This window comes from Antechinus flavipes, chromosome 5, assembly GCF_016432865.1.
Source record: "Antechinus flavipes isolate AdamAnt ecotype Samford, QLD, Australia chromosome 5, AdamAnt_v2, whole genome shotgun sequence".
Classification (NCBI taxonomy): Eukaryota; Metazoa; Chordata; class Mammalia; order Dasyuromorphia; family Dasyuridae; genus Antechinus; species Antechinus flavipes.
This window is the reverse complement of record NC_067402.1, coordinates 289051722-289064841: the sequence shown is the minus strand read 5'-3', so window position 1 is coordinate 289064841 and position 13120 is coordinate 289051722. Positions and strand designations below refer to the sequence as shown.

Genomic DNA, 13120 nt, shown 5'->3' with positions numbered 1-13120 from the left:
AATCCTTTTAGAGGGTCTACAAATTCAAAAATAGTTTTTATTTCCAATATGGTAAATGTCTATAAATATAATCCAGATAAAAACGCTTTGGAGAGATCCTCAATAATTTTTAATAGGATAAAGATACTGAAAACAAAAGTTTGAGAACCACTGAAATGTAGGCTCCTGAGCAAGCCCTTACCTTCTCCCTGCCTCAGTCCATGAAACGGGCACAATGAGCTTGCACCCTTTCCTCATTGGACCTCATTATAAGGAAAACATTTTGGAAATGGTAGAAACATGAGTTCTTTTACATCATCATCATCATTATTCCAGAGCAGCACTTGTTCCCATAATGCAGTTGACATTTCAAGGGCCCCACCCAGCATCCCCTGAAATCATGATTGTACTTAATATGGGCCTCCACTCTTCCTCTTTTTTTTTTTTTAGGCTGTCTTCCTAACTTGGCCAGGCTGCAAATACATTGGATATTCATGAGCCAAACCTCTACTGATGGGCATGGGAGCTTGGACCTGCTCCACTTTCCACTTGCATTGGATAGCCTCTCCTTGGGCCACCCAATGGCTCTCTGTTCTCAAGAGGCTTGCAATATTGCTGCTGGACACCCAATTGGTTTAACCCACTTTAGCTCAAACTCCCAAGCTCAAGCAATGGACCAGCCCCAGACTCTCTGGTAGCGAGGATGCCAGGCTGGCTTGCTCCAACACACCCGACATTTTCTCCTCTTACGACTATCCCCAACAGACCTAACCGGTGAACTTCACTCCAAATTGCAATGACAATATTAACAGCTGACATTTTAAAAATACTTTACACTTACAAACACGCTTTACATGTATGAACTCGGCTGATCCTCATGACAGCCCCTGGAGAGACCCAGGCTGACTTGTCACACGTTTCTGTCGTTCAAGGACCGACCTTGCTAAGGATGGAGAGGTTCATCACCAGAAAGTTGATCACTGGGCAATGATCCTTTTCAGCCATAGCAATGTAGGGGTTCGAGATGGGCTGGTCATTCGGCAGGAGCGAAGAGTCGATGATGGATATCCCTGTGTTCCATCGGTGTCCTTGATGTCCAGAGAAGCGGAAGACCTTCATCTTGCTGTGTAGACGGACGCCCTGTGGAAAACTGGTGGAGGGACATGGATGGACATTGCCCTGGGTGGGGTTACAGCCTGCATCTTTGCAACAAATACCCATGTGGGCAAGATCCAGATCCTTTGATAGGTTCAGCATCAAACAAAACAAGGCAAAGTGTGCTCAGCAATCTTGAAATATAAATGTTAGCTATTTTATCATGACTACTGTTATAATTAATTATATAAATAACTGAAGAAGACCATGTACTGACCATAAGATCAACGTTCTAGATCAAACTCGGAGGTTGTATAGTCTAACCTCATTTTACAGAGGAGGTAACCTGACCAAGGTTACAGAGATCATAAGAAACAACATCAGAGAATTAAGGATTTAGACTCAACTCTATCTAGTCCACACCCCACATTTTATAGATGAGGAAACCGAAGCCCAGGGAAATAAGTTACTTTGAATCATGTGACTTCCTAGTCACCCGGTCTAACTCTCTCATTTTATAGATAATAAGACCGAAAAAGGGCAATTTGCCTGGGCCACAAGTGTCCATACTACGTATCCTTAGTAGGAATTCAATTCTAGAAAGAGCCAGAACTCTTTCTACTGCAGATGAAATTTAAAAAAACAAAAACTTAGGAATAAGATCTTCCCATAAGTCCCAATCACATCATCATTATCATCATATCAATAATATCATCATAACAGTAATAATAATAGCTAACATTTATACAGGACTAACAATGTATCAGTCACTGTGCTAAACACTTTACAAATATGTCATACAATCCACATTGTATTATGTAATATAGATACATATTATCCACATTTTACATTTGAGGAAATAAAGGCAAACAGAAGCTAAGTAGCCTGCCCAGGATCACACAGCTAGGAAGTGTCTGAGGCTGGATTTGAATTCAGGTCTTCCAGACTCCAGACCCTGCACTCTCCCCAATATAGTGCCATCCAGCTGCCTCCACCAGTAAGGGTGAGGCAGGAAGATGGGTTATTTGTAATTCTACTAAAGGCTGGGAGTCTGATTTATTCAATTGAACTAGTCATAGGTAACTATATCATATTATATTTTTTGCTGAATTATAGGAACCCAGAATCCAAGAAATGAAAGGGCCTTCAGAGGCCAAATGCCTACAACAAGTGGTCCTCCAGCTTCCCCTTGAAGACCTATAGTGATGTGGATCTCACTCTCTCTTGAGGCAGCCTATCACAAGACAGCTCTCATCACCAGGAAATTGGCTCTCAATTTCTTTCTGAATTTTCCTGTGGTCTCCACCTCAGCCTCTCACTGAGCATCAAGGTTCACAGTCTATGTAAACATTGAGAAATGTCTACTATGATGGGATCCTGAATAATTGGTGAGATTGACAGAGAGGGACTGGAATATTGATGGAATTGCTTCCTGGGGCAGGCAGGGAAGGTCACTGATGGGGATCAGTTTAGCCTCAGTCCCACCCTCTGTGGAGGTTGTGGGCAGCCTCTCCTTACTACTCAGAAATCCAAGAAATGTCAAATCCCTGAGGTTAATTTTCCCCTATAAATCTGTCCGGGCTCATGCCATCTTCACCAAACCCCCTTTGAGATACAGCTTGCCATGGACTCTGATCCATGTGTCTTTCTCTCACCCCACCATGCTTTCTCCATCTTATAACTAACTCATTTAGAGTGCTAAACTCCTCTATAGATTTAGCCTGCCGGCAAAGGGCATACTCGATCCTCATGGGGTCTTTCCTTTCTTCTGGTTAATTGTGAGTTCCACTGGGGAACTTGTCTTTTCCATCATTAATTGTTAAAATCACTTTTGCTAACAATATGCTCTCCCTACTCTTCCATATTTATCACTCCTGGTGTCTATTATATATCTTTATTTTGTCTGCAACCTCTTCTAAATAAATCTACTTTCTGCCAAAGAGAACGATCAGTGTGAATTTTTCCCATGGCTAAACCCCAACATTTGGTGCTTACAATCTCATCATTTGATGCTGAACCCCAAACACATCATTTGCTCTCCTAAATCACATCATATTGGATGAATGAAGAATAAAGAGCTCTAACAAAACACAAGTGGCCTTCTAAAAGAGAAATGCCCCAGTGCTTCACTGAGCTTGCCTGGCACACAGTAGGTGCCAAATAAATACTTGTTGGTTGAACAGACAGATAACTGAAAGCAAAGTCTTGAAAGAAAAGAAAGTAGGATGGAGAACAGAAAGGCCCCAAGCTCAAGGTTCCCTGAAAGAGAAGCCAATGTCCATATACAGCTCTAGGAAAGATCAAGGCTGGCACCAACTGAATGATACTGCAGAGGGCTACAGAGGTGGCTCATTCCACCTTTGGAACAGCATCAATGATTAGCCAGCTTTTCTTAAACGAAACCAAACCTAAATTTGCCTCTTGTTGACTTTAAACTATTGCTCCATTGCTTCTCAAACCAGGAATCTAAACTCTCCATAGGAAGACAGCTTTTCAAATACAGAAATGCCCCACACCCTTTCCTTTTTACGTTAAACATCCCATTTCCATCCTTCAATCTTCAACAACAACAAATTTAACTGTGGAAACAAAAGCTCTGGCTTTGGAAACTGAGAACCTGCTTCAAATCTCACCTCTGACATTTTCTATATAACCTCAGACAAGTCATTTTACCTTCCTGACCTTTAATTTCCTCACCTGGAGTAATATTATTCCCATTTACATATGAGGAAACAGGCCCATAAAGATGCAGTCACATAATTAATAACTGACTATGGCAGAATTTGAACTCAGGTCTTCCAGGGATCTATCCACTCAGTACCTTTGAGACTGTTTCCACCTCTAGACTGATGGTCCTCCGAAACCATGACTCTTAAGACACCATTCTTATTGAACACATGTTATGTTCACTTCTTTTTTGTTTTTTTTCTCTCTTGTAGTTTTTTTCTTTTTATTTTGATTTTTCTCTTTCAACATGATTCATAAAGAAATGTGTATTTTAAAAGTTAATATACATGTACATCCAGAAAAAAATAAATAGATAAAAATAACTTTACAAACCAATTTAATAATTTTTTTTTAAAAAGACACTGCTCTTAGTAATGAACTGAACCAGCTACACCCAGAAAAAGAACTCTGGGAGATGACTATGAACCGCTACATAGAATTCCCAATCCCTCTATTTTTGTCCACCTGCATTTCTGATTTCCTTCACAGGCTAATTGTACACTATTTCAGAGTCCGATTCTTTTTGTACAGCAAAATAACTGTTAGGACATGTATACTTATATTGTATTTAACTTATACTTTAACATATTTAACACGTATTAGTCAACCTGCCATCTGGGGGAGGGGATGGGGGGAAGGAGGGGAAAAGTTGGAACAAAAGGTCTTGCAATTGTCAATGCTGAAAAAATACCCATGCATATATCTTGTAAATAAAAAGCTATAATTAAAAAAGGAAAAAAAAAAAAAAGAAGGAAAAAGACATTGCTCTATCCACTCTAGACAAGAAATGACCTTGGCTGCCCCACGGAGTTCTCCATAGAGTCTCTCTGGCTACGTGGATGGGAGTAGCTAGGTGCCCCAGTGGATGAGCACCGAGATTAGAGTCAAGAAGTCCTGACTTCAACTCAGGCCTCAGATACAAGCTGTGTGACCCTGCATGCCCATGGTGAAGCAGTCCATCTGATGATGTAATTCCCTATGCTACCCTTCACCTCTTATCTAAGGTTTGATTCTCTCCAGGGCTAGCTGCCAATTAACGTGCAGTTTGGTCTGACTTATGAAGGGCACTGCCATTTTAGCGGGATATGAGGCCAGAACTCTCCATTCATCGTTCAACAAGCACTTCAGAGGATTTAGGGCTAGGGAGGAACCTTAGGGGCTTGAGGAAACAGGGACAGAGAGGCAAAGTGATCCCGCATCAGTCACAAGTGGCAGATTTAAGATTGGAAATCAGGTCCTATGGATTCTTTCCATACCGCATTCATTCTGCTCTTGGGGAGATGGAAAAAGAGATCGGATAATTGCAACCAACTAAATGAGGAATACGCTGCCTTCATGGTTTACGAGCAATCTATTTGTTGAGAATGCTTTAGAGGTTTCTCTTAAGGCATAAGGGCTCTGCATTTGCTTCCAGATGCTTGATTCTGGGCTTCTGTGATTCAGAAGCAATCTCTGACTCTCTAAGGCTAATAAAAAGCCAGTGAAAGTATTAATGAGCCCGTCCCTCCCACTATTAAAGGGCTGACAGGAGGCCCTTATTTATTGGCTCTGCTGGAGGTGGCTTCCCATTTGCCATTCTTGGTCAGATGGCGTGACGTGAACAAACAACTCCAGAGAATTCATCTGCCACTCAATGCTCCTGGCCTCTCAAAGCACTAGCTATCTGTGCCAAGGGACCTCAGATCAAGGAATCTTAGATCTGTAGGTAAAAGGACTCTTAGCTTCCTCATTTTAATGAGGAAGCCAAGACAAAGGCCCCTTGTCAGGCAGTGTCTAGGAGAGGATTTATTTGGGAGCTCTTTCTGAACTCAATTTCACTATCCCCTATATCACATTGCTCCTATCTTTTCAATATGGGAAGGCCTTGGATCCCGAGACTGTAAGGGGAGGAGCCAGTTCTTTTGCTTCTCCTGTCTCCCCTAGGATCCTTAGTCCTAGGCTGTGTTCTTGAGAACACTAATGATAGCATCCAGTTGGTAATAATACTCTATTAACAGTAGTATCGATATTATTCCCATTTAACAGATAGCAAAACTGAGTTTCAGAAAGAAGTGCTTGAGCCATATTCATAACTAACAGGGTCCAGAGTCAAGACTGCAGAATCCCCATCCAATAGTCTTTTTTCCACACCCAGGATGATTCAATAAATGTAGGTCAAATTAAATTGACCTTGACTATACCCCTGAGTTAAAAATGAGCTTTCCAGCCCAGAATTCCAGTTAATATTAACAGAGGCAAAACTTAGTAATGGGAAGAGCCTCAATCTTTCCATCAGAAAAAATATGAGCTCACTGAAGAATGAACCATGAACTTGGGAAGCAAAACAATGAAGAAAACTGGCTGAGCATCCTGAAGGGGTCTGGGAAATTATCAGGAGACTCGGTGGAAATGAAAGTAACTGATTCGCGAGGAAAGTGGTTTGTATTGATCTTTTAATATTCTCGATGAAAAAAAATGTAATTTAAATAATAAAGGAAGAAAAACTGAAAAGGAAGAAAAAAAGAAGGAAAGAATGGGGGAAAGAAAAAAACAATTAAGAGAGCAGAAGAAAAGAAAGGGGAACAGGGAAAGAAAGGGGGAAGGAGACCTTGGGTTTGAGTTGAACTTCCAGCAGGTGTGAGGATCAAATAGAAGGGGAAAAAAATTCCTTTACAGTTACTGTTAAACTTCTTTAATCTTCCACCCTCCACTCCCTACCCCCAGGGCCCAGCACAGAAATGATAAGCCACAGTACCTCAGTAAACACTAACTGGTTCATTGAGGGAGTCCACGTTAATATGGTATCACAGAGAGAGGGCTGGGCACGGAGTCCAGTCTTTGTGCTTCATTTATGGCATATTTTAAAACAAATCTAGGTTTCCATTAGAACAAATTAAGTTCAAATGAGAACTTAATGCAAATTAAAATAAGCAAGATCAGAGATACAAAGAAAGGCCATTCAAAGTCAGAAAGATCATTTCTCTTTTTTTTTTTTTAAAGAAAGATCATTTTTCAAATAAATATTGTATTATTGTCCTATTGTCCCTTTCCAACAATGCCTCTTCCTCCACACCATAACAGAAGTTTTCCTTGTAACAAAGACATTAGTTAAGCAAAATAAATCGGTGCATTGGCCAGTCTCACAATGCATCCCGCATCCAGCCCCTGTAGCTCACCACCTCTCTGTGAGAAAGGGAGAAACATGACTCACCACCAGTTCTCTGAATTCAAGATTGATTATTGCATAGATCAAAGTTCTGAGCTCTTTCCATGTTGTGAAAGAGGAATTATTTCTGGCAAAGGTGATAAAGGAGCGGATGTTTCATGGAACTGATCATATCACTTTCATTTGCCAATATATTCTACCCTCACCTCTTCCCTATCCAGAAAGATATCTTCTGTGATTAGCATTTCTAACAGCTACTGTGGCCCAATGGGAAGAGTTCTAGGTCAGAAATCAAGGCTCTAGGTTCAAATCCTGTCTCTACCACTTATCACCCATGTGACTGCATGCATTATATCCCTGTTTGAAAAATGAGAGGAACAGAGGTAATCTCTAAGCTCCCTTTCAGTTTTATATTGATGATCCTCAAGGGCAGAGGATCATCATCTAGGTCAGCACCTAATCACGAGGCATTTAACACATTTTTCTTATTATATAATCATGATAATTCATCTCTCCAGGACTATCTCCCAATGGAAACAGCCCAAGAGCCCTGGAAATAATCATGTGTCCCATACCATTGACTGGTGCTTCTGGCCCAACCCTCAGAGTCGCCTCAAGGGAGGAGTAGCCCCCATGGAGAATGGAGCTGCCAAGTTTGTCCCCATCCACATCAACCACTGAGCAGCTGCCCTCAATGGAGAGGGAAGCCCCAAAGAAAGCCCTTGGGATCGTAGTGCCCCAGACCAGAAGCCCTGCTTTCAGCCTGGCTCCCATAACCAGTCTACAGAGGCAAAATCTTTGTGGAGATGGGAACCAGCAACTGCCACTCTACAGATGATGTTTTCTTAGCAGTGAATGAAAGCTGAGTAAAAAAGAGTTCTCACCATCACAACCCTTGTGCCTATCAAACGACCCATCATCAGAAGCTGATGTGGTTTTATCAATGGAAATAACATTAAAGAAGATGCACTGCCATTTCTCACTGGATCCTAAGGCCCAATAAGCCCTGCCATCTTCCCTGCAGCTGAAACTATTGCTAGTGTTACCCTTCCATTGAATATGACCTCAATAATTCAAGGAAATTCCAATAGACTTGTGGTGCATCCAGAGAGAGAACTATGGAGGACAAATGTCAATCAAAGCATAGCATTTCCCCCCCCCCTTTTTTTTTTCTGTGTTATTGTTTGTTTTTTCCTTCTCATGTTTACTTCTTCCCTTTTGATCTGATTTTTCTTGTGCAGTATGATGAATATGGAAATACGTTTAGACGAACTGCACATGTTTAACCTATATCGGATTGCTTGCTATCCAGGGGAGGAAGAGGGGAGAACACACAAGATTTTGCAAAGGTGAATGTTGAAAATTATCTCTTCGTGTGTTTAGAAAAACAAAATACTATTAAAAAAAATTTTAAGCTACCTTGTTGTAAAAGCAAACGAGTTTGAAAGGCTTAAGAACTCTGAACTTTCTTGTACAGCAAGATAACTGTATAAATATGTATTATATATATTGTATTTAATATATATTTTAACATATTTAATATGTATGGGATTACCTGCCATCTAGGGGAGAGGATGGAGGGAAGGAGGAGAAAAGTTGGAACAGAAAGTTGTGCAAGGGTCAATGTTGAAAAATTACCCGTGCATATGTTTTGTATATAAAAAGCCATAATAAAATAAATAAACAAAAAATAAATAAAGAGCTCTAATAAAATAAATAAATAATGAACAAATAAAAAAAGAACTCTGATCAACACAATGATCAACCACAATTCCAAAAGCCTCATGATGAAACATACTACCCACCTTCTGATGGGGAGCTGATGGACTGAGAGTGCAGAGGGAGGCACATAGGGAGGGGAGGAAATGGAAGAGAGAGCTGGAATATAGCCAATGAGGGAACTTGTTTGGCTTGACTATATATTCTTAGAATAGATTTTATTTTTCTTGCTTTCTCAGTATAAGGAGTAAGATTGGAAAAGGAGGTGGGAGGGAGAGAATAAAAGCCTGAAGATAAAATAAAATGGAATTTTAAAAGAATTTTTTTTTTAAATGAGAGTTTCTTGAGAACAGATAGTCTTGCTTTTCTGTTGGTTGGCACAGTGCTTTATACATAGTAAACACTTAGTGCTTTTTCGTTCATTCATCATTTATAAGATTTAAAGTATCTTCATTATGCCAGTCCTGAGAGACAGGCAGTGCAAATAAGTATCAAGTACCCCCATTTTACAGATAAGGAAACTGACTTACCCTCCACATCTCTCTAGCAAACCACCTGCCAGTACAGATAATTCCACTCCACTCCTATAGGCTCATTATCCTTGGTCTTCAATTTTCATGGGAGAGAAGGGTAGCAGCAGCCGATCATCCAAGAGTTATTTGCACTTGGACCTGCGGGCTGTTTTCTGTTCCCATCCTGGTTGCCTAGCGCTTTTAATCCAGTTCCTCAGCCTTCCCAGAGCCTGCCTCCAATCACCAGGTCACAGGGAGGGGACGTCCAAAGGTGGAAGGAAACAGGTACCTAAGGGACTTGTGGTAAAGTTTGCCTCCTGCTGGAGGGTGTGTGTGTGTGTGTGTGTGTGTGTGTGTGTGTGTGTGTGTACGTACACATAAGGTAATGAAAACAAGGACATCAGTAAGACATTTAATTTTATAAAAATGGGAAAAAAATTGAAGGTAGACTGGGGGAGGAATAAAAGCTCCCCTGAATCATCTGAGTTCATGACCGTGACCTTGGACAAGGTACTTTCCTTCTCTCACCCTGTTTCCTCATTTAGTAAAATTTGGATAATAACCTATATTCTATATCACAGGGCTGTTAAAGAGGATCAAATGAATCTGTATAGTAATGCTTTGTGGCCATAAGATATCATGGATGTCTTCTGCTGCTGTTGCAATTAAGAAGTAAATAAATAAATAAACAAACAAATAAAAGAGCTTCTCCAGTAGGAGAGGGAACAAGAAAGAGTATAGACAGGCTGGTGTGATCTAGCAGGATCTGGACTTGAGTCAAAATCCTGCCTCTGACAGTAATCCCTGTGTAATCATAGATGAGTCACTTTGGTGATTGAATCTGTACCCTAGAACCTCAGTTTCCTCATCTGTTAAATGGGATAATACGATATCCATCTCACAGTATTACTATGAGGTCCAGATGAAATAATAAATGTAAAGAACTTTTAAAAATATTAAAGCACTATAGAAAGAGGAAAAGGAAGAAATCTACCCTGTCTACCTCACAGGCTTCTCAGTCCACACATATAAAGAGATAAATGGACAGCTTCCATTTTACCCTCTCCTATAAAGTCCTTCTCAGATTTAACACCATAATAAAAACCTTTAATTTCTATCAGATGTTAAGTTTTACCATTAACGTAGGGTAGGGAGTTTTTCAGGCCCAGCAACTCCTGAAAACAACTTACTAAATCCCTTCTTCAAGATGCTTCAATGGCTCCCTATGACCTCTAGAGTCAAATAGACATTTGTCTGTTTGGCATTTAAAGCCTTTCCCAATAGGCTTCGAGCTTTTCTCTTCCATAATTCCCTTTCTTATTATTGTGTAATAATATATTATTCTCCTTCACACATTTTGGGGTCCAGTCAAACTGGTTCATTTGCTGTTCCCTCCCCAGTTCCTCCTCCAGGCCTGAAAGGCTATTTCCCCACATCCATCTAAGATTCCTTGATTCCCTTCAGGATTCAGGTCATAGGCAACTTCCCCAGGAAGTCTCTCCTGGCCTCCTCTCTACTCTAACTCTCAGGTATATATGTTTTAGTTTTGTGGCCCCAGTCCTGTGAGACTATGCGGTGGCAGGATGTGGGTGGGAGTAGGGCAAGCCTAGAGTCTCAATGGCCCAGGTTCAAATGCTGCCTCTGACATATACTAGCTGTAGGATCCTGGCCAAGTCACTCAATCTCAGAGTGTCTCAGGCAACTCTCGAAGATTCTAAATGATATACAAATTGCCACTGTACATCAAATGGAAAAAATTTCCTTGTGTCGACAAAATTATGGGTCCGAGACAAAGAAAAGAAATCTCTTAACATCTCTAGCGTGTGAGATGCACAGAATAAATGTTTGCTGACACTTGACCTCGGAGAAGAAAACAATTTGGAATCACATGAAAAAAGTCATGACACTGTTCATACCCTTTGATCCTGAGATCCCACAGTTGAACAAGGAGTTCAATTACACAAAGGTCCCACGTACGATAAAATATTATGGAAACAAAACCAAATAAGCCATTATGGATGCCCATTATGGATGGATGCCCATCGATTGGACAAGCGCTAAGTAAAATGGCAGACAGTTACTGACATAGTGGTTAGAGCTGTGAGTCTAGAGACAAGAAGACTTGAGTTCAAATCCAGACTCAGATGCTTATTAGCCATATGACCCTGGCCAAATCTGTTTGCCTCAGTTTCCTCATCTGTAAAATGGGATAATAACAACTACCTGGGAGTGGGGGAGTGGTAAGAATCAAAAGAAGTATTTGTAAAGTCTTAGCACAATGCCCAACAAATAGTAGGTGCTACATCAATGCTAGCTATTAGTAATGGACTCATTTTCACAGCTACAGAACCAAAAGAAAAATGTATACCATGACTAAAACACTGTATACAGAGACAACAAAATAGTTAATGTCAGATGGTATCCAGAACCTTCCCCTCAGTTTACAATCAATTCTTTCTGAGCATATACATTGTAACAAGGCTGGGTTTGGCTGTTAGTTTTATCTACTGTTGGTCCCCCAAGTACAATGTATCACGATGTTTACTTTTAAGAGTCATTGTAACCTCTAAAAGAAGCTGGCTAGCAAAGGACCATTGAATTTTCCCTCCAGAGGACAAAGAACATAGGGCACAAGTGATGTAGCCCAGTGAAAAATGACCATTTTCCTCAGTCATGTGGATAGAGGCCACTTAGTGAAGCAGTAAACTTGAAGTCAGGAAGAACTGAGTTCAAATTCAATCTCACTTTCAACAGCTCAGAAAATTATTTAATTACTCTGGGGCCTAGTTTTCTCATCTGTAAAATGGGAGTGATAACAATGACAGCCATCATATGGGATTGCTGTATGAAGATCAAGTTAAAAAAAAAAAAACACAAATGGAGCCTTCAAGCACAACATAAATGCTTATTATTGTTGCTAATAATAATTACCCCTTGCCCTGTATTGTAAAAACTCAGTTTTGCAGAATTGAGGGATGATCTACACGCAACACTGCATGTATTGTAGACATCGTCAATTTGTTGGTTAGTTTCCTTTTCAAATTCTTTGTAATTTTTATACCAAAGTAGTTATTTATAGTTGGGTTCTTTTTTATGTTTGCTTACTCATTGTATTTTGCTTTATTTTAACAGCCTATTATTATAATAATTATGATTATAATCAAGTTTTAATTCTAAATTGAAGCCCTAGGCCTTAGGTCTTCCTTACTATTATTTGCAATTTCATTAAAAAAAAAAAAACCACAAATGGAGCCTTCAAGCACAACATAAATGCTTATTATTGTTGCTAATAATAATTACCCCTTGCCCTGTATTGTAAAAACTCAGTTTTGCAGAATTGAGGGATGATCTACACGCAACACTGCATGTATTGTAGACATCGTCAATTTGTTGGTTAGTTTCCTTTTCAAATTCTTTGTAATTTTTATACCAAAGTAGCTATTTATAGTTGGGTTCTTTTTTATGTTTGCTTACTCATTGTATTTTGCTTTATTTTAACAGCCTATTATTATAATAATTATTATTATAATCAAGTTTTAATTCTAAATTGAAGCCCTAGGCCTTAGGTCTTCCTTACTGTTATTTGCAATTTCATTAAAAAAAAAAAACTTCATCTTTTTTATTATGCTGTACTATGGAAATGCTTGTTTTATTCCAAAAATTAAATATATGTATTTTTAAAATTCTTTGTAATGAGGGATGACTAACTGGAGTGAGAGGGAGAGTTAGATCACATTATTGCAAAACACTGGAAGCCACCAAAATGTCCAACAGTCAGCGAATGATGAAATAAATCATGACCAGTGAAGATAATGAGATACTCTTATTAAATCAAAGGGGAACACAGAGAAATCCAAAAAGATGCTTCCAAAATATTTAAAACAAAAAACAAAGATGGAGGAAAGCTGGAAGATAGCCATATATGTATTTTTCAAACAATCTT

At 39.6% G+C, this 13120-nt stretch overlaps 1 protein-coding gene across 4 annotated transcripts in view; it reads right to left on the bottom strand.

Annotated features, from left to right (window-relative positions):
- Positions 1-13120, bottom strand: part of ZC3H7B (zinc finger CCCH-type containing 7B) — a 91792-nt gene that overhangs the window by 68995 nt on the left and 9677 nt on the right. The window contains exon 1 of one of the 4 annotated variants that reach the window (XM_051962185.1): positions 9196-9354. The exons of 1 other annotated variant lie outside the window; for it this stretch is intronic. In XM_051962185.1, coding sequence (XP_051818145.1) covers positions 9196-9204 — 9 coding nt within the window. In that variant the 5' untranslated portion in view covers positions 9205-9354. Of the gene's footprint in view, positions 1-9195; positions 9355-13120 lie in introns of those variants that run through there. 2 more of the 4 variants (XM_051962183.1, XM_051962186.1) reach the window with 2 other exon arrangements.